General features: G+C 35.6%; 4 protein-coding genes across 4 annotated transcripts in view; 2 read left to right on the top strand and 2 right to left on the bottom strand.

The window, feature by feature from the left end:
• Nucleotides 1–5,431, top strand: part of supt5h (SPT5 homolog, DSIF elongation factor subunit) — a 23,507-nt gene extending 18,076 nt beyond the window's left edge. The window contains exons 28-30 of the mRNA XM_082179066.1: nucleotides 3,627–3,830; nucleotides 4,117–4,212; nucleotides 4,805–5,431. Coding sequence (XP_082035192.1) covers nucleotides 3,627–3,830; nucleotides 4,117–4,212; nucleotides 4,805–4,945 — 441 coding nt within the window. The 3' untranslated portion in view covers nucleotides 4,946–5,431. The remainder of the gene's footprint in view (nucleotides 1–3,626; nucleotides 3,831–4,116; nucleotides 4,213–4,804) is intronic.
• Nucleotides 5,323–10,297, bottom strand: rnaset2l (ribonuclease T2, like). Its single transcript, XM_082179063.1, has 10 exons — nucleotides 10,131–10,297; nucleotides 9,944–10,037; nucleotides 9,735–9,792; nucleotides 9,531–9,598; nucleotides 9,279–9,336; nucleotides 9,120–9,187; nucleotides 6,957–7,070; nucleotides 6,822–6,870; nucleotides 6,652–6,726; nucleotides 5,323–5,791 (listed from the first exon to the last, which is right to left on the bottom strand). The coding sequence occupies exons 1-10, from the start codon at nucleotides 10,138–10,140 to the stop codon at nucleotides 5,600–5,602; spliced, it is 786 nt and encodes a 261-aa protein (XP_082035189.1). The 5' UTR covers nucleotides 10,141–10,297; the 3' UTR covers nucleotides 5,323–5,599.
• Nucleotides 10,298–11,474: 1,177 nt separating this feature from the next.
• On the top strand, nucleotides 11,475–15,771 carry cox7a1 (cytochrome c oxidase subunit 7A1). Its single transcript, XM_082179065.1, has 4 exons — nucleotides 11,475–11,621; nucleotides 14,869–14,955; nucleotides 15,428–15,512; nucleotides 15,613–15,771. Exons 1-4 carry the CDS (start codon nucleotides 11,607–11,609, stop codon nucleotides 15,669–15,671), a joined length of 246 nt encoding a protein of 81 aa, XP_082035191.1. The 5' UTR covers nucleotides 11,475–11,606; the 3' UTR covers nucleotides 15,672–15,771.
• A 1,093-nt stretch (nucleotides 15,772–16,864) lies between these two features.
• chp2 (calcineurin-like EF-hand protein 2) lies at nucleotides 16,865–20,452 on the bottom strand. The gene is made up of 7 exons (XM_082179064.1): nucleotides 20,177–20,452; nucleotides 19,614–19,686; nucleotides 19,425–19,505; nucleotides 18,889–19,013; nucleotides 18,548–18,609; nucleotides 18,357–18,479; nucleotides 16,865–18,260 (listed from the first exon to the last, which is right to left on the bottom strand). The coding sequence occupies exons 1-7, from the start codon at nucleotides 20,241–20,243 to the stop codon at nucleotides 18,207–18,209; spliced, it is 585 nt and encodes a 194-aa protein (XP_082035190.1). The 5' UTR covers nucleotides 20,244–20,452; the 3' UTR covers nucleotides 16,865–18,206.
• Between the last annotated feature and the right edge of the window lie 595 nt (nucleotides 20,453–21,047).

Here is a 21,047-nt window from a genome sequence, read left to right on the forward strand (position 1 = left end):
GAAAAGTTTATTTAACAATCAGTTAGTTCAATTTATTTGTATAAATGTTGAATACAAACATTTAAATTGCTGTCATTATACGGTATGAGAGTGGACAAAATACAAACCATCACTGGCGCCTACATGGTGTGGATACATCAGATGTGGATTTAAAACATAGACAACAAAACTGTGTATCGATACAGTACACTACCGTACGTGTTTTCATATTATAAAGTAACATATTTGTTGACTAGATGTTGCGTTAGTAGAGAACAACAGTATGTTTGCTGTCGAGGCTGAGAGGACACTAACATTAGTAGTACCTCAAACATCCTCAAAATACATGCAAGTCCTACCCAAATGTTTAATGTGATGATTGTCACATTATGAAAATCCTGTGTCCAACATCATAGGATGTCCTGTTACTTTATCCTCTACAGTAAAAGACCTGGGTGTTATACTCGATTGAACCTGTCACTAAATTCAAGGCTTTTGGTCGTACCTAGGATATCCAGAACCACCAAAGGAGGGAGAGCATTTTCACATTTGGCTCCAAAACTCTGGAATAGTCTTCCTGATACTGTTCGTTGCTCAGACTCGCTCTCCCAGTTTAAAACTAGATTAAAGTCGCATTTCTTCAGCCAGGCATTCATATAATCCTACAGTTCAAACTACAATCCGGCCTCTAGCTCATAAATGCCAGAGGAGAACTGGCCCTCGACTGAGCCTGGGTTCTCCCAAGGTTTTTTTTCTCCATTAGGTCACCTGATGGAGTTTTAGGACACCATTAGGTCACTTGATGGAGTTTTTCGGTTCCTTGCCACTGTTGCCTTTGGCTTGCTCAGTTGGGGATATTTTGGGGATATTTAATTTAATTTGATCAATCAATAAATTCCACTAGAAACAAACCTTGTTGTATTATTTTAATTTAATACTGTGAAGCTGCTTTGATACAATGACTTGACTTGATTGTAACCATCTATTTGCAATAGTTTATATCCAGCTGGTCACTTTTATGTGTTCGTTAGCCAACAAAGTTGCATATTTAAAGCTAATGAATGATATGAGAGCAAATTGATATGTAAATGCAGCCGACAGAAACATATAAACACATCAGAAACGCATCCGAATTGTACTCATATACATATTTTGTTGTTTTGATTAAATAATCAACTGTTCTAAAAAATAAGCAAATAAAATAATGCAGTATACATACAATATACATGTGTGCCCCTGGGCATGAGTATATGTTTGGGCCCTACCTACGCAACAAATGACCTCAACTAGAACATTATGTTGCAGCACAAAATAAATACACAAAAATGGAAATGTGCTTTGACAGACCCAAGTCTCCCGCATATTGATAGCGGCTCCCTGATGCCTGCATATTAGATAGAACCTCCCGGAATCTCGAGCGAGCGAGCGAGCAAGCAAGAGCGCACATGCGAGACAGAGACTGTGTTCCAAACCATGTAGCGTGCGCACGGCGGAGAGGGAGCGAGAGACCTTGCGTGTGTGTGCTAGTGTGCGTGTGTGCCTCATGAAGCGCATGTAAGATAGAGAGCATCCTGATTGGCCTGTTTCGGTAAATCAACCAGTCAATTGTCAGTGTGGGTGGGCTTTTATCTCTTCTCCCGAACCGAATTAATCAGTTCAGTGTATCTAGAAACAGGAGCGCCATGGCAGAGGGAGAGTGGAACAAAAAAACGAAAGTATAAGACACATTTTACGCCAGACTACACAAAAGTGCATGCTGTACAGTTTGTAACAGTGACTACAGCATTGGCCATGGTGGGTTAAATGATTGTAAAAGACATGTTGAGGTGAGTTCAAGTTTCATTTCATGTGCATATTATTCAGGCCAGCTAGTTGGCAAGGCTATATGAAAACAACAAACTCCTGATACCTGATGACTGATCCTGAAACAACTTCGGGATACCTCCCTGAAATGACTTTTTGCAGGTTGGGATGTCTGCTTTGAGGTTCCTCGAGCAATTAATATGGAACATGCCTAGCCTAGTCAGAGTTTAGTGGTGATATTAAATAGTCATTCTAATACAATAAAATATAGGACTGTGCTCTCTGTCGAAAGCTCAAACCCTGAAATAACACTAAGCAATAAAGAATGGAAGTCAATATTGCGAAAACAAGTCATAATTGCAAGTTATAAAGTCAGAAATGTGAGATAAACTTGCAGAACTTTTATATCTTTTTAACACAGAATTGTGAGTTTATATCGCAATTCTAAATTGCAAAATTCGCAATTGTGAGAAAAGTCGCAATAAACTTTTAAAATGGTTTATTCTGTGGTGGAAACAAGCTTCCATAATAAGGCAAGAGGTGAACAGTATTTTTCAATTTATTGTGTCCTGTGTCCTCTTATGTCAGATTCTTAAATTTAATCAATAAATTCAATCTGAACGAAAAGTATGTATAGCCATTACCAGGTAAAATGAAATCCGTATCAACAAAATCCACTTTTGGATTTACAGAGCTGTTTAATGCAGCTCAGATGTGGCAGAAATGGATTTACACAGCAATTATATTTGCATAAATTATATTAAGAGATCAATGTTTTAAATATACTGTAACATTTTGAATCTAGAAATAGTAAATGATTGAAAAAAATAAATAATAGGCTACTTTAAAAAAAAAAAGAAACAACAACTGCTATTAGGTTGCGGCAACTCACTGTCTTGATAAGTGAGTTGTATCCTTCATTCAACTGATTCATTCAAAATACTAATTAATTTAACATGGCAAATGACTGTATTTATGAATGGGTAGCCTAATTGAATCATTTACTCAACCGATTCGTTCAAATACGCAGATTCTTTGAGGAATAAAACACTGTATTGCTCAGAGATGCAGCGGCTCTGCTGTTTGTTCTGTTTTCTTTGACGGAGCAAAAACAGATTGTGTTGTCTATGAAAGTTACTCAGTAACTGGTTGCTTATTGAACTGTTGTATAAAATCAGTGTCACATTTGCGATCGTGCAGATATTCGGAAAAACAGCACTCTTGCATATGCGTGATAACTCCATCATAGACTTGTGTTATAAATCAATAAAATGTTTATTTTTTATTTTTATGTCATTTCTACCCTTCATTGTTATATCGTTTATTTCAACATTTACTAATGCATTTTTAAATGTTAAAGTTGTATCTGTTTACACTTATTTAATGCACTTTGAACTAACATGATCAAGGTATAATTAATATATTCATATTTATAGTTAAAAAGTACAATACATTTTCATGGTTCAGTACTGTTTTTTTGCAATAAATTTAAGCATTGTTTTACTTGTAGTGTTATGTTTGCAAAGCTTTTTGCGATTCTTGGATGGGTTCACGTTTCAACTGAAAACAGCACTTGACTAAATCTTGTCAAAGTTATAGTTTATAGTTTGTTTACTTGTTATAGCTTATCCATCTTTTGTGCACAAAATAGACACTGACACAGTCAAAACTGGAGAAAAGTGAATAAAACGTAGCTATTTTGGTCAATGATTTTGGGCGTTCCAAAACGGCTGAGACTGGAAACTATTTTTTGTTGTTTCAGCTGAATATTTTCAGTGCATCACTAGCTTAGAGCAATAAGGACTCTTTATTTGAATAAATCAGTATTGAATTGTGCTCCTCAGGCCAGTCCGAGTCCCAGTCCTGTAGGGTACAGTCCCATGACTCCTGGAGCTCCATCTCCGGGAGGCTACAACCCTCACACCCCTGGATCTAACATCGACCAGGCCTCCAATGACTGGGTTACCACAGATATCATGGTGCGTGTGAAAGACACATTCCTGGACGGAGGTGTCATCAATCAGACCGGCATCATCCGCAGCGTGACTGTGAGTGAAGGTTTTTTTAAGTAGAATGCTGAGTGCTGAGACTGTCAAAAAGATTCTACAAGCAGAAGCATGTGGGTTTGGGATTTGCATATTCTGTTGATTTGAGATGCCCAGGGCTGATTTTGGCAATGGATAAGGTGTGTTCATGTTGTGATAAGATTTATCCCCTGTTCAATTTTATGGTTCATATCTTGATTCTTTGTTTCCTCTTGAACATGTTTTGTTCGTGGGAAAAAAGTGTTTCATTCATGGAAGGTTTTTTTTCTTGTTTTTTTTTTTCACAAAGGGGGGGATGTGCTCTGTTTTCCTCCAAGACACCGAGAAGGTTGTTAGTATTTCAAGTGAACACCTGGAACCTGTTACACCAACCAAAAACAACAAGGTACTGCTTATGGAACCATTTCCCAATCTACTAAATATCATGGCAAGATAATTATGATCCAGTTTGTACTGCTTACAAATGAACAAAAACAATGTTAAACATTATGCAACATGCAATTTTATATATATTTTTTTTAATATATTTTCACTCTGTTCTGTTATGCATTTTATATTTTATTTATACATGTTTAAAGAACTGCAAGACCATAACCATGAAAGTAATTGCTGCAAGAACCAATGAAGCATATATTCACCTTTTTGCAATCTGAAATCACTCATGAATTAAATCCATGCCACAGACACTGAAGTGAAGAGACTCAACCAGCCCAATTTTTGCTTGATCCGTTATCTTTTTTTCCTCATCGATGCCGCTATTGTCAGATAAGGGGTGAGGAGTTTTGGAAATGAAGCAGAGCCACACAGAATATCACTTACATTTAAGCATGTCGCTCCTCCCACTGAACCATACATGCTGAATTCACTGGAGAAACAGACTTAAGAACCTTGTGATGATGTGTGTGTGTGTGTCATAATCGTTTGTTGTAACATTTGAAAAAAAGTTGATCTAAAATGAATACATGTGTGCTCTTCAGGTGAAAGTGATTCTGGGAGAGGACAGGGAGGCCACAGGAGTCCTGCTCAGTATTGATGGGGAAGACGGCATTGTTAGAATGGAACTGGATGAGCAACTGAAGATTCTCAATCTCCGCTTCCTTGGGAAATTGGAAGTGTGAAGAAAACCACACATTTAAATATTGAATGCTATTTGAATGCAGATGCTGCAGATTAGTCGGTTTCAGTGAGCTTCTTTTTTTTTTTTTTTTTATTGGTCAAAGATTTTAGTGGATAGTCTGTTTTCTGTTTCATCTGTGGTGTAGAAACGTACTTTTTGGCAAATTGATTCCATGTCAAATAAAATGTGAACTGTGAGTTCCTGAATCCATCCATCCTGAGTGTTCGCATGAAATATTTAATAGCTTTTGGCTGTTCATTTTAAACCATTTTACTGCCTGCCAATATTTGGAACATCGACCATAAAAAGGAATACTTTTTTTTTTCACTTACGAGTGATTTGAGTTCCAGCAGTTAAACCAGGAGTTCAACCACTGTGTCCTTCCACCACCAAACTTTATTCAACATCATATTCCATTACATTCTGAACCTTTAATGTCATTGACAATTGGTGTATATTCTGAGTACATTAAAGGTCTTTCAAAACACCCTTGTAATTTGCATATTTATTGAGATTGGGAAAAATACCACAAGTTTGAATACTTTAGGAATTATGTACTGTAGCATTTTTCTTCAAATAAGTGAATCAGGTCTGAGAACTGAAAGAGGACAGTCAAACACGAGAACATAGGGAAAGTCTATAGCTACAGCTTCTCTTAGTTACAGGGCTCATGCGGATTCTCATAGTTAATTGGAACGTAAAAAATGGTGGTGTTCTTTGGACAGGGATGTCCTGGGCTGTTAAACCACGCTAATGTATTAAACACTTCCTCTTGTTCTTGTTTGTGGCATCCAAGGGTTTGGTTCCTGAAGAGATGGATCTTCAGCTGGACCCACGCTTCACGACCCTAAAAAGGTGAAAGGACTGTTATGCTTTTGGGTTTAGTACTGATTGTAATTTGTATTTATTTATTCATTCATATAATTTGGGCTGATTGTTGATACAGATTTTCCCAATTCATCTCAGTATATGTCCATTATAATGTCATTCCTTGCATATTCTCAGTGAATATGCTAAATTATACATGGTGGTATTTCAGATTGATTCAAAAATATTCACTTTTTGAATATTCATAATAGTCGTTTTGGTAATCTGGCTACACTTGTGCTGTAAGTTTTTGATTCACTGAAAAGTTATTTCCTCGTGAATCACGCTGGATGTTGTTTTTGCATGATGCTCGCAAAGCCAAGCCAGACTAGAAAAGCATTTCTTGCCATTATTCTGTGGTACACAGTATTTTTTTGGCATTCATGTTTTGTTTTTACACAATCAAAATAGGTTTTTAAAGTCACCATGAATTTAAAATGTACAATTCTTATTTATGGAATATTGCAGTATTTATTATAAATGTATCTGTGCACATATTTTTTTTTTAAATGAATGTCTTTGTAATATTTAATCAAAATAACTTCCCCTCCCTCTTGTAGCAACACCTCTTCTCTGATGACGTGTTTAAATGATGCAACCTGTCACTCAAATGATATCACCGCAATAACAAACCACAACCATCCAATCAATGAACAAAATCAAGTCCCCCCCCCCCCCCCCTACATTATTCTCTTGTTTGATAAGCTGTTTTACTAGGATATACATCAAAATAGGTAAGAAAACACTATCGCAACTTCCGTTTCATGTCAATTTTTAACCCAACTCAATTTATTTGCTTACTGACTAATATTACATTTTATTTAACATTCCTCATCTCACCTCACTGTCTGTCACGCATTGCAAATCAAAGTTGTTTCCAAACAGCGGGGTCAGGGCGCCATGTATGTCGTCATGCTGCAGATCACATAATGGAAATATTGATGAAGTGTTGTTTCATAAATGTATTCAATGTGATACATCATGTTTCATGGATGAATCCAAAAACGTACCTTATATGACACATCACATGAGGTTTTGATTCCAGAGCTCTCCAAGACACTAAAAAAAAATAAAAAAATATTTGGAATGGGGAAATAGATGAGCTCATGATAAGATGATATGCTGTATGTGCTGATAACACCCACCTATCAATGTCAAAGAGTTTCCGAAGCTTGACTGCTGCTTGGAAATAAAGAAGCGGTGAACCCATGGTCTCCTCGCAGCCTGCACACGTCCCGTGTTTAATCCATTCCTCCCTCCTGCCAAATAAATCAATCACTATCACTTCTCAATACACCTGAGCTGCTATCAGACACAACGTTTTAAATCCTGTTCTGTTTATATACACTTTCTCACAAGTGGCCTTAAAGTCATTATGAAATCAAGAATGACAAATATTGCAGTATTTATTATAAAGGATTTGGCCGTGCGAATGTTTTTTAAATTCCTATGCCCTCGTAAACTTCAATCAATATAACTTTAAAGTCAGCATGAAAAAAAAGTTGAGTCTTTTCTTTCCTATTGTGATAGCCTATAGGCATGTAACAGCCTATAGGCATGTAACGGCTTATCAAACAAGCCGGGACTTGTTTTTGTCCATTGGGAAATGATTGGATGATTGTGGTTTGGTATTGCTGTGATCTCATGTGAGTGACAGGTTGTCCCGCCCTAACGCCAGAAGATAAGAGATGTCACTGCAAGATGGAGGGGGAAGTTATTTTGATTAACGATTACAAGGGCAAAAATATTTTGCAATATTCCATAAAAAATAAGAATTGTCAATCTGATTTCATGGTCATTTTAAAAGTGCGGTCACATTTATTACATTTAAGAAGCAACATTTCACAGCTCAAACAGAAGTCATTTTTAAACCAAACAGCTTTCTGTTGGCCAGTGTGGTGAATTTGCATGACCACGAAATCTGTGCAAAATCTCATGCAAAACCCCTATTGCAATGACTGGATTTCGCCTGTGAAATTTTGCCAAGCTACAGTAATTGTGACAGCACCTTCACTATGGAAAAGTGTCGATGAGTATAATATAATATATGAATACAATTCAAGCTGTAAGACAGGCTTTATGCAGAACTTCACATGAACAAATTGGAAAACGAGTCTCGTCAGAGAAAGTGTTGGTACATTACAAGTATGTAATCAGATTACTTTTTCTAAGTAACTAGTAAAGTAACCCATAACTTTTAAATTTACAGCAAAATATGTTACTTTTTCAAATAAGTAATGCAAGTTACTTTGTTTTTCCATTTATTGACATATAAATTGACTTGCAGAGGCGTTGTGTGCCCGGAAACATGATGGTTATTGTAGTTCTAGACTAAATGTGAGCATTTCCTCATCTCACCTGCACAAAAACAGATTCAGTATTCCACAAAATGAATAAAAACAATGAAGTGCAAACTCAGAATATCACGCAAAACCTGCAATGCTGTCCTTTGATGATCCAAATCAACCATACTAATAAGCTAAATTACTTAAGTAAAACATCACATTTGCATTTCATTTTGTTTTCATTGCTGAAGAGTAAAAAGAGTGTTAAACTTTCTTCTTTTTTATCCTATGCTGAACTCAAAACCGCATAGTGTACGACTTTTTTTTTACCATATCTTTCTATGGTAGAAATAGTAAGAGTAGTATGCTAGTATGTGGTTCTGAATTTCAGCACTATTCTTCTGCAATCCAGAATGGCAGCACAGCTGAAAGTTTAGTTTGAGCTGCGCACTCTACTGTACAGATGTGAATTTGCATTTCCTTCTGCCTGAGGCTTATTCATTTCACTTTTGGTGTGAAAGGGCCTTTACATTAAAGGTATAGCGGAGGATCTTTCCAAATTTTAGATAAGACCCGCCCTCTCCACTTTTTGAAAAGTTTGATTGATTCACCAGAATGATTGACAATTAGGAGGACCAATAGTTTAGACTACCCACCAGGAAGTAATACATCCTCCGCTATACCTTTAACTAAGTAACGCAATATTGTATCGCATTACTTTTCAAAGTAACTTTCCCCAACACTGCTGATGGACATATATAATGGACCTTTAAGGTAATCAGCTAACCTAGTTATTTTTTATTGTTGGCGTTTAATGCGATTGAAATAATTTTAATATCTAAATGTTAGTGAGAAGAAGAAGAAAAAAAAAAACCCTTTAGATATCAATGTGCATATGCGATGGACATCAGTCATGCTCATCTTTGCTTGCTCCTTTTTTAAGTATCTTAAGTAGTCTAGAACAACTCCATATTTAACAAAGCACAAATAATAAAACATGAAAAGATCATAAGACATGTTTACCAGAAGAAGAAGAAGTGTTTTCCTTTGATTAATGATGGCCAGAGCTGAGTGAGTTCAGGCTCAATTTCCTGAACATAAACATGATCATTCAAATTTAATATATATATATATATATATTTAAATAATAAACAAACAAACAGAGGATTGAGACACGTTTACCTGAAGATGGGAATGAAATACCGGCCAGCAGTCACAGCAGTGACCTGTTTGCTGAGGCCTAAGAGTCATTAGAAAAACACAGTAAAATAAGTATTTCTGATTTTTTGGGGGGGGGGGATCAGAATAAATCTCAAGATTTCAAAATAAAGAAATGAATAATGCGAGAGAAACAGAGAAACAGAAAAAAATACAGAGTTCCTTTTGATTTGATTTCAGATCAGCAGAAGTGGGAACATCCACTGAATTTCTAACCATAAGCCATGGATGGTCCAGTTGCGAACAGTCTCGGGTATTTTGCAAATGGTTTTGTTGTTAAGACCCTGTGGAAGGATGGAAAAATATGAAATAGCATGTGCAGCATGAAAGGCAGACTTCAGAATTAGTTTTCAATATCAATGTGAGTGTTGTGTAAAGTTTTTCTAGCACTGTTGTGATATATAAAATATAAAGACATACTATGCAGAAACTCCCAGGCCACTGAAGAGTGAGTTGCATACAAGTCCAGTTGCAGGAGCTGAAAATGAAAAAGCAGTGCACTTTTGTTTCTCTTTGCTGTGCTGTTTCTCTTTAAACGTTATGCATTCCTGACAGATTAACGACTGCAGGTCCCTGCTAGTCAGTTACCTAAATGTATTATGGTGATTTATTGATTTGAAAACGCTTACTGCTTCGTGACAATCCCAGAGCAATGTCCGTTATCATAGGCCAGGACCCAAACAGTGAGCAGAGCAGCGGTGCAGGCCCAGAGGACGTGTTTGTCTGAGACAATATAGTTTAAGTCTATGTATAGAATTCAAAACAACTGGAGTCTGAGGTTAAATATAGCTCTTGTAAATAATAGAAAATGCTTACCATAGCGCATGTTGATCCAGCCGTTTTGAAATGCTGTGACAGAGTGCCAGCTTCAGTTTCCTTTCCCTGATAATGCAGAAGCGATACACAGCACAATCTCGACTAGAGGATGCTCTGTTTGCATGCCTGAGTAAAAAGGAACTGATACTGCGACGCATTAAGAGTAGAAAGAGACTGGGGAGGATTTGAGAAAGTAAATGTGTCTCGTCTGTGAAAAAGTTATCTGTAACCCACTTTTGGGCGAACAGTCTGAAATTGTTTTTTTTATCAAAAAAAAAAAAAAAAAAAACAGTGTAAAAAATGATATGATCAATAAATTATGATAACATATGGTTTTACATTGCTTTTTAATTCATCAAAATACGTTTATTTATTTTTTTTAAATACAATAAAACGTTATACAATATCCAACTCATTTTAAAACTCGGTTTAATGTAATTTAAGTTGAAATTAATTAAACATCCAAGTTGATTGTACTTGAAAATTTAAGGCAGCAACTTTTTTTTTTACAGTGCATAAAACAATAATTTGACTGGTTAATAAGTTGGCTGTCTCAAATGATGTCTTTAAATTAAACATAATTTTATTAAATGTGCACATTCCGCCATAATACAAAATATACATGATGTTATTTTACAGAGCAAAATGTCACTTAAAATTTCCATAATGATACTGTAATAGGAAACAAAGATATAAAAAGAATTCTGTGCTTATTTTCTGATGGCTATTATTTCGTTATTGTTCTATTTTAAGGTTAGAGAAGTTGCAAAATAGTTGTGACAAATTAATTACTTAGTTGTTTTGTTTTATTACATTATATTTTATATTCTAATAATTCATATGGTGAAGTTGCAAAATAGTTGTGGAAAAGCCCAAATTGTTAAGTCCAACCAAAATCCATAAATATTTTAAGCTTATATTTTATTGCATTGTTTAAATTAATACATTTTTAGCCAACTGTGATTTTGTATATGAATATTTCTGAAATACATAACTTAAGACAGTTACCTCTGATAACAGATCACTCAAAATTGTAATATGGACAAATGCACTTTCTGTAAAGCTGCTTTGAAACGATGTGTATTGTGAAAAGCGCTATACAAATAAATATGAATTTAACTGAATGTCATAACAGCTCACCTGCTGTAGTAATTATAGATATTCTCGGGGAAAAAACAATCAGCCTGCAGATTTGTGCTGATGTTTCTGAGAAATTCTGATTTCTTAAGATGGTGACCTTTGGATAGGCTCTGTTTGTGACAAAATATGTGTTTTGTAAATATGAACGATGAAACATGAATATTATTTCAGTTCAGTGTTGTACTGTATGTACTGAATCAGCTGGTTTCTTGACTGTTCAGGGTTGTCTTTCCCCACCTGACCTTACTTGGCTCCAGTTCAAAAACTATGTGTGTGTCCTTGTAAGGGCCCCGACTAGACAAGAATCAACAAGCTTAACAGAGAGCAGCGTTGGACATGAGGCATTTACTGGTAAATACACTGCTGTTCTTCTTTATTCCTCCACGGTTAGCGACCCCGACAGCTGTAGATGTGTGATCAGGAAGAATCTACTCCTAAAATACTTCTGAAACAGGAACTGTGCCACAGATCGATACTCTGACCATTGTACTGCAGGCATTGTTTGAGAACATTATTCGGTGGTAGTCTCATTTTTTATACGAACAAATTTTGTAATTTGTTGTTGTAAAGATTGAAACTGGCATTTTTGGTGGCTGTTGAATGACTGATAGCCGTAAATGACCTCTAAAGAAAAGACTCATTCAACGGTCGCCTGATACTGTAGCTCACTTTATGAACTAACATTTGTTGTCCATTTAAATGTCCATTTATTTCAAACTGTTTGATTGTGCTAACAAATCTCTTTTTTTTGGTACTCTACATGGCAATAAGGCGGTCAGAAGTTTCTTGTAAAACTCGTTGTCTTCAGTTTCTGCTTTAAACGTGTCCTCATTTGAACAGTCAGAAGGTCATGTCACCATTAGCTTCTCCACATTTAGCATGCCTACATGCACAAACACACACACTGGTGGACAGAGAAGTAAAAAGGGAGGGACCTTCTCAGCCCAACCCAAGAGTGTGTATTACGCTTTGATTGGTTTGTTCCAGGTGCTGGTGAGCAGCAATTGGCTGAAACCACAACACATAACTGCTCCACGTGAACTGATCTGACCTTCAGAACCATAAAACGTTACATTCCTTTCACACGTTTCGTTCTTAAAGGGATAGTTCACTCAAATTTTTTTATTCTGTCATCATTTATTCAGCCTCAAGTTGATCCAACCCTGTATGAGTTTCTGTCTTCTGCTGAACACAAAAGAGGATTTTGAAGAATATGGGTAACCAAACAGTTGACGGTATAGCCATTGACTTTCATATTAGTCATAGTATTATAAAATGGGTCAATGGGGCCGATCAACTGTCTGGCTACCGACATTCTTCAAAATATCTTCTTTTGTGTTCAGCAGAAGACAACTGAGTAAATGATGAAACTATCCCTTTAACACATGAAATATGTCATTAACATATCAAGTGGTTTAGTTCTCTGAGACAAGCATATGCTTTTCAGAAATTTTAAGCAAAATATTCAGATTTGGAGGCAGTTTTGATTTATATGCTGTTTAATGATTGATTATCACGCTAGTTTACATGTGCGTTAGCAATGCTTCAATCAATCGCTTGTTTCTGCTTCTTCTTCGCTTATTTTTGGATCCGGAGATTCTGTACTCTTTCAGAAAATGCGTAATAACGCCTCCTAGGGGTGGGCGGTATGATGACCAAAATTCTGTTACACGGTATGACTAATTTTATTTCACGGTAACGATATATTTCCCGATATAGTTATTTATACATGTAGTTATTCTCGAAAAATCAACAAAAAGGGCTTTGTATAATAAATAAACCCAAATACTTTAGAAATGAAAAGTACTTAGGCCTATCTTTGTTTGAATTTTCTTTTTCTTTGGTAAATTATTTCTGCTATTTTTAATAGCTAAATATAGTAAACAAAACAGAAAACACTCTCATCAACTTTTAGATGAACTTCCCCCAACAATATTAAATACAACTCATAGGTGCAATTAAACTTTATAATTGTTCAATCTCATGTTATTGCTTTACTTCATCACTCAGTTTATAACATCTGAATATTTTATATTGAATTCATAATAAATTAGTTACTTCCTTTTAATTTGGTAGGATATTAGTAAATACTAGTTATGTTTAAATGTTTTCCCGGTAAATTTTTTGCCATGTCTGCTTATTATACTGCGTTTTAAAGGGTTTGTTTAGCTCTTTTTGTGATATCTGGCAACCCGTCACCTGGAGCTTTAATCAAGAGAGGTTCATCAAGTTCACAAGTGACTAGGAGAACAGCAGTATGAAAACCGAACAGCAGCTACTGTTAGTGTTGACTAAGTAGTGTCTTTATTAATGACTGCGTCATTATTTTACATAGCTTGGTGAACAGACTCCCTCTCAGTGCGTGTGCACGTCTTTTGCATCAGTAAAATGCGATCGGTTAATTTGAGTGATAAGTTGTAATCACGCATTGAATCAAAGGAAGATTTTATCAGCTGGTTCAGTGGCCAATTGTTTGGAGATAGAAATATATAACTCGCGCTGCATATTTAGTCATTTTGCCTCAGATAATTGATACAGGATTATACAATTCGCTTTAACAAGGTTGTTCATTACCACGGCAACCGCTCGCGTGTCATGCTGAATGCGATTTTTGTGTTTAAAAAGTAACTATACATAAGAGAAGGAAAGATGCGGATAACTATACATTATTTAAGATTATTTCTATTCGTTACGATATTGATATATGAAATGTTGTTGTCAAGGAAGCTTCATGCTTTTCCCGTTGCGATCGTGCACTCTAAACTGTAGCCTACGGGTGCTGCGCTGCTCTAGTCTCTAGACTGTAAAAAAGAAAACGTAATTCCCTTGTGGATCCTCTTGATCTGCTTTCTCCATGTTTCTTCGACAAATCTCAGTGTCTCAAGTCTCACGCACGCTGCATGTGCCCTAACGCCTCCTATAACAATGGAAATATGGATTGCTGGAAAATTCTGTCAATAAAAAAAAATAAAATAAAAAAAATTAATAAATTGCATTACTTGAATGGAAAATTAAAGGTTATTTTTGAAATAGGCCTACTATTGCTTTTTCTGATGTAAATCACTATTATTATTTTGGTCTCACTTTATATTAAGTAATGTCTACTATTTGCATTAAACTGTTATAGGTATACTATGTATACTTATTGTGTTCATGTTTCATTGCATAACTCTTATGCTGCTATTGAGGTGAGATACAGGTGAGGTGGGACAGGTTTGGTGGCATCTGTAGGTTAGGTTAGAATTTGTTTTAATATAAGTACAATATAAAACATATATGTAGGCCTACACAATAAGTGCATTGTATAAAATGCTTAATTTAAAAGTACATTTTTTTTTGTTGTTGTTAAAGTTGTAACTAGATTATAGTAATTGTTTGTGAATTTTACTAGCAATTTCTGAGTGAAATTCGTTTCTAAATCAAATTCTTTCACTGTACATTATCTAGGATTTTGAGATGTTAAACATAAGACTGTCCATCTCAGATTGACTGAAGATCATTAAATATGCTTCGGTTTCTCACATCCTTAAAGTGTAATGAGACCGTGCTGAGATACAAATGTTGGTCCTTTGAGTATATTTCTCCTTCACTCTTTCAGAGTCTTCCACATCTAGCCTCCCGGGCGTTTAGCACAACAGTCCGGCAAATGAAAAACAAGGTGCCGGATTGCCAGAAGGTTTTCCTGGTAAGACGAATTTAGTCAAAAATACACTCCTATACATTTCAGATGGGGTGTGCACTGACTTACATTTGCACAGAGATGGAAATTAATTCAAGAAAAACTGCAAGAAAAAAACAGGTCCACTGCAAACTGTTGGCAGCTCTGTCCTGTATAATTTTGAAGGTTATTCTGTATGCATAAAACATATTACAAGTGTTTTTCAGCATACTGTCTCTTCATCTAAAGTCAGCATCAATAACATGAATCTTCTGCTCTTCATCTTCATCTAGTTATACAACAGCTTGTGCATCTTAGGATAGTGCAAAGACATGTATTAATCTTTAGTTAACATGTAATAACTACACAAATAGTGACTAAAAGAAATATGTAGAAAGTTAAGGTAAAATAAATGCATTATGAATAATTATAAAAATATTTGAGTAGTATATCTGATTAGAACAAACACTTTTTGTCAAATGTTTTATCACATTTACAGGAGGATAATGGTCTGCCTATCCACATTAAAGGAGGCACTACTGACGTCCTTCTGTACCGTTTGACCATGGCCATCACAGTAGCAGGTACAAAACCTCACAGAGGGTCAATCATGAAAACTCGGATGATTTATAAAGTACATACCAGTATTAAGATAAGTCTCCTTTTCTTTGTGATTCTGTTTAGGCACTGGCTTTTCCTGTTACTGGTTGCTGTTTGCCTCTTTCCCCAAGAGTAAAGCATAATAACTTTAAAGCTGCATGATGCTGTACAAATCCATTTCATTTCAAATACCTTGAACAATAAAGCACATTTATGAAAGATGAATGTATTAAATCCTACAAATGGGTCTCTATCATTGGGTATAGTGTTTGGTCACTACAGTATGCACTACTGGTCAAAAGTAAGATTTTTTTAATGTTTTTGTAAGAAGTAATGTATTTTTTTAGGGGTCCTTTATGCTCACCAAGACTGCATTTATTTGATCAAAAAATACAGTAAAAACAGTAATATTGTGAAATATTATTACAATTAAAAAACTTTTTTCTGTTAAAAGCCATTCAGCATCATTTCTCCAGTCTTCAGTGTCACATGATCCTTCAGAAATCATTCTAATATGCTGATTTACTTTTGAAGAAACATTATTATTTTCGATGTTGAAAACAGTCGTGCTGCTAAATATTTTGGTCCCACTTTATATTAGGAGTCTTTAACTACTATGTACTAACATTTAAATTTATCATTTGATACAATGCACTTATTATACGTACATATGTTTTACATAGTACTTATATTATTATAATTACCTGCATGCATAATTACACTGTTGACCTTTCCCTTACATTTGAACCCACCAAACCTGTCCCTAACCTTACCCGTATCTCACCTCAATAGCAGCACACAAGTGCTTTGCAATACAACATATAAGTACATTATACTTTTTTTTAAATGCAAGTACATAGTAGTTCAAAATATACCCAATATAAAGTGTGACCAATATTTTTTGTGCAAATTGTAATAATTTTTTTCAGGATTCTTTAATAAATAGAAAGTAAAAATAAGATTTTTTTTTGTTGTAAGATTATAAATGTTTTTACTGTCAGTTTTGATCAACTGAATGCATCCTTGCTGAATAAAAGTATTAATATCTTTCAAAATCCAAACATTTGAATGATGGTGTGTCACTGAATCAACAATAAGCTCTTGGCGCCACCTACAGTCCCTAGCAAAACACGGCTGAACTTTTAACTTGACTTTTATATAAGGTTAGTGTTGTTCAGATATATTAAAAAAAATTATGCCATAACTTAACACATCTCAAAATTAATTTCTGTTGCAAAAAAATGCTCACTGCTTAACAAATTGGGCTTGTGCCACAAGAAGAGCTCACCAATTTTTAAAAGCTTCTGTCCAAAAATATATCAAACAATACTTTGAATATTATGCAAATTGCTTTAATATCACTCTTAGAAAGTTAGTTACATTTAATACAGAGATGAAAAAAGCCCTTTTTGAGGTACTGTATCCTTGCAGCATTGAAAGAATTAAGACATATTTTGAGATTTCAATACCAGAAAAACAAATCCAGTTTTTATCAGGATTCAGGATAAAGTGACAGAACTTCTAAAAATGCATAAAATCATCATGCCACCAGGAATCTAGATTAAAGCATTTGCATCTAATAAACCTTCAAACTTGTGAAATCTTACCTTGGGATCGTCATACTACGTCTCTCTCTCTCTCTCTCTCTCTCTCTCTCTCTCTCTCTCTCTCTCTCTTTCTCTCTCACACACACACACACACACACACACACACACACACACACACACACACACACACACACACACACACACACACACACACACACACACACACACACACACACACACACACACACACACACACACACACTTTTCCACATATGGTAATGTATGACAATTTAACACTGGGCATTATGAATGTTATTATGAACACTTTCCCCTGCAGGAAAACCTGCAAGTTATAATTGCATAACAAAATTAACTAATCAATTCAGTAATTTTTTTTTAAGATGCAGAATGCAAATATACACTACCATTCAAAAGTTTGTGGTCACTAAGTTTTTGAAATAAGTATTTTATGCTCACCAAGCTGCCTGCATTTATTCATTCAAAAAATACAGTAAAAACAATAATAACGTGAAATATTATTACCAAAGTAAAGTAATTTATTCCTGTGATGGCAAAGCTGAAATCAGCATCATTACTCCAGTCTTCAGTGTCACATGATCCTTCAGAAATCTTTCTAATATGCTGATTTGCTTCTCAAATCATTTTTCAGGATTCTTTACTGAATAGAAATTTAAAAAGAATCGCATTTATTTGAAATAGAAATCTTTTGTAACATTATAAATGTCTTTACTGTCACTTCTGGTCAATTTAAGGTATCCTTGCAAAATAAAAGAATTAATTTATTTCAAAGTCCAAACTTTTGAACAGTAGTGCACTGGCATGAATAAACAATAATAAGCACTTGGCGCCACCTACTGCCCACAGCAAAACAAAGCTGAACTTTTAACTTTAATTATAACGTTACTGATCCAGACTTTTGAACGGTAGTGTAAATCATTTGTCAATGTGCAGTTTTAGTGCATACATTACCAGTTCATTAAAGTCCTATAAGACATATAAAGGCTGATCCCGTCATACTGTCCAGTGTCTTGCGGTATTCCTTCCATTTTCTGAGACATGGATGTAGAGGCGTGCATGGTTGGTATAGAAGCTTTCCCATGATGCTCTAGTCTAGCGCAAGAAGCGGATGCTCATCTTGTGATCAATGTTGACTTTCTCCAAAGACTGATACAAAACAATAAACAGGTCGAAACACAAGTATTAGCAATCATATTCCACTGGCGCTTTCAAAAGCCGTGAATGCAGAATTTTAGGCGATACCTTACGAAACTCCTCAAAAGATATTGCGTCATCACGGTCTAGATCTGCCTCCTGAATAGTGCGGTCTGCTATGCTCTCCAGCTGCTCCTCGGTCACCTGCATCCCTAGCATGTCCCGGAGAACCTGTCAATCAGTCTGCTGTCAGTCATATTCAGTTTGTGAGAAGACAGCAGAATGAAGAAACTACTGACCTTTAAAAGCTCATCTCTGGAAATTTTGCCATCCTTGTCCTGGTCATACAACTGAAACGCAACTACAGGAATGAAGAACCAGGTGAGGTTGAAATGATCTTCTCATTCCTTTCAATTCAAATAAATATTTCTCATCGATTTATTCATTTATTTGGTGAACAGCAGTGTAATAAACAGGGTATTGCACTGTCAGATGGTCATTATCATAAAATAAACCCTTTCATGATGATATATCTCCATTATTGACCATCTGAGTGTACATTATCTCTATAGTAACATCATCTGTTCCATTACTGAGAGGATGTGGTTAATCTACCAGGTAAAAGCGAAAGCAAACATACATTTGAGTTTGTTGCTCCTGCTATTAATGGGCTCAGGAGAATTGGGGTCTTTGGGTCGGTCCTTGTCAACAGGCCGGAAATGCGCCAGGATCCTCACAAAAGTGTTAAAGTCCACTGTTTCCTTTCTGAGAATGACATAATTGTTAATATCAACAAGATACAATCACTGTTTATGATTCTGGTAACTGAAAAAGAGCTTTTTGAGAATTGTATTTACACATGCGGCAATCAGTCTTTCAGAACTGATTTCCTGATAACAAACTAGATTTAACAGTCTAAACAAAAGGCAAATCGACTAATCACAGTTTGTTTCGTTTTTATAAGTTGTTTAAGGGTGGTGATATCTGAAATAAATTATAGCCTACCACAATAATAGCTCAGCATGAAAATCATACTTAAATAGACAGTTCGGGCCTTGTGTTAGACAGTTAAGAGTGCTTAATGTTAGATTCCAACATTCAACACTTCAATGTTAACATCAATTAATTGCAATCCTCTAAAATATTACTTTGTAGCTTATGCCAAGATTCGCTCACCCTGGGGAGAAGAAGGCACTTATTATTCTGTCTCTTATGGGGTTCATTGCCAACTCCTTTATGGCTCCAAAATCCTGAGGACTATGTGAGAACGAGACAGGAGGAACGGGCAAATATTTTTTAACTTACAAGTGAAATCTTAACTGAGGTAGTGTCATTATAAGACATCAGTCTAAACATCAGGCTCACCAGAGATGACCTCGTCCTTCTTTATCCAGAACTTTGAAGCGATCATACAGACGAATAATGTGGGCAGGCGAGACTGGAAAAGAGAAATCACATATTATGAATTATGTTTCACTGAAGCCCTGTAGCATCATGACTCAACAAATAACGAAGGAGTGCATCAATTCCAATGGACCGTATACAAACTGAATTGACCATTTAATCAATTCTCCTCTATAACAAACCTCACTGACATTCATTGGTGCATTTTTATTTCTAAATTGCTCGACATATACACGTATCCACTATTTGTGCAATACCCAGTGTGTATTTGTTTATCAGTGGTTTGCAACTGTGAAGTAAAGTCTCTTGAGCTAAACACCTGTCATTGTCAATCTAGGACAGCTTTTGCACATGCACCCGAATTTATACCCAGACTTTGAGATACTTTTATCTTAGCAAACTGAATGTTAGTATAAACGGCAACAAATGTGCAGATACAATTTTTATTTTATATCACTGTTAACTCGTTCAAGCGCGACAACAACCAAACGCCAGTGTTACAAAACATGACAACTGTAACTCACAGCCCGTTTCTTGTACCAACTCCTCGACGTTCGGGATTTTTAAAAGGGTGGAGCTCGTCGAACCCATTTTATATCGTTATGTCGGCAGCTTTTAAACATTTATACCATATCCAGATAAATGAGAGCAAAACGGATGAAAACTAATAAGTCACGACATTAAAAATCCGATTTTAAAAGTTGCTAAATGTTAACGGGATGTTTGCACGCGCCGCTGCTGTTTCTTGTGCTTGCTCAGAATAATTCACGCTCTGTGTACACAGATTACAACGCCCACTGCAATAACGAAATCCGATTCTTTTGAGTCGAATCTTTTCAATGAATCCACGTCTGAACGGTAAATGATTCATTTACATAGACAGTATGTTCATTTATGAATTGGACTGAATCGGTAACAGTGATTGAACTGAGTTCCGTTTCTGTTCGAACGACTTGTAGTGAGCCAAGAACAAAATGCAAAAATGTTATAAATAAAATGTACTTAAAGTATTTTTTACGGCGTGAATGTATTCACATTTTATCAACACACTATAGGAAGTAGAAATGTTTAAAAAAAAAACAAAAAAAACATTTAAACGTGCAAAAACTTTTGTAGACAAAACAATTATTTTTAGCTTATGTTTAAGAGATAGCCTACATCATTGTTGCAACTGAATTCGGACGCAGGAAGTGACAATAAATATTCTTGAAAATAAAACTAAAAACGTAATAAACAGCAGTGGGCCTGTCCAAATACCCACACATGTGGTCTTGGTCACTGACAGCGCGTGCACACAACAGGAAGTTAGTGCAAGATTGTCCCAAGTCTAAAAATGGTAAAGCGCAGTACAACGCACACATCTATGACCCGCCGCTTCGGAGGGGAATTTGAGGC

The sequence above is a fragment of the Leuciscus leuciscus genome (genome assembly GCF_965113295.1).
Source record: "Leuciscus leuciscus genome assembly, chromosome: 9".
Classification (NCBI taxonomy): domain Eukaryota; kingdom Metazoa; phylum Chordata; class Actinopteri; order Cypriniformes; family Leuciscidae; genus Leuciscus; species Leuciscus leuciscus.

Coding starts and splice junctions, on each gene's coding strand:
- rnaset2l (XM_082179063.1), bottom strand. Junction 7,071..9,119: donor AAACACTTCTTCTTCTTCTG/GTAAACATGTCT, acceptor TTTATTTGGCAG/GAGGGAGGAATGGATTAAAC. Junction 6,727..6,821: donor CATGTGATGTGTCATATAAG/GTACGTTTTTGG, acceptor TGTGATCTGCAG/CATGACGACATACATGGCGC.
- cox7a1 (XM_082179065.1), top strand. Junction 14,956..15,427: donor ATTGCCAGAAGGTTTTCCTG/GTAAGACGAATT, acceptor TCACATTTACAG/GAGGATAATGGTCTGCCTAT. Junction 15,513..15,612: donor CATGGCCATCACAGTAGCAG/GTACAAAACCTC, acceptor GATTCTGTTTAG/GCACTGGCTTTTCCTGTTAC.
- chp2 (XM_082179064.1), bottom strand. CDS start 20,243: ATGGGTTCGACGAGCTCCACCCTTTTAAAAATCCCGAACGTCGAGGAG. Junction 19,014..19,424: donor AGTGCCTTCTTCTCCCCAGG/GTGAGCGAATCT, acceptor TGTCATTCTCAG/AAAGGAAACAGTGGACTTTA. Junction 18,610..18,888: donor CAGGAGCAACAAACTCAAAT/GTATGTTTGCTT, acceptor TCATTCCTGTAG/TTGCGTTTCAGTTGTATGAC.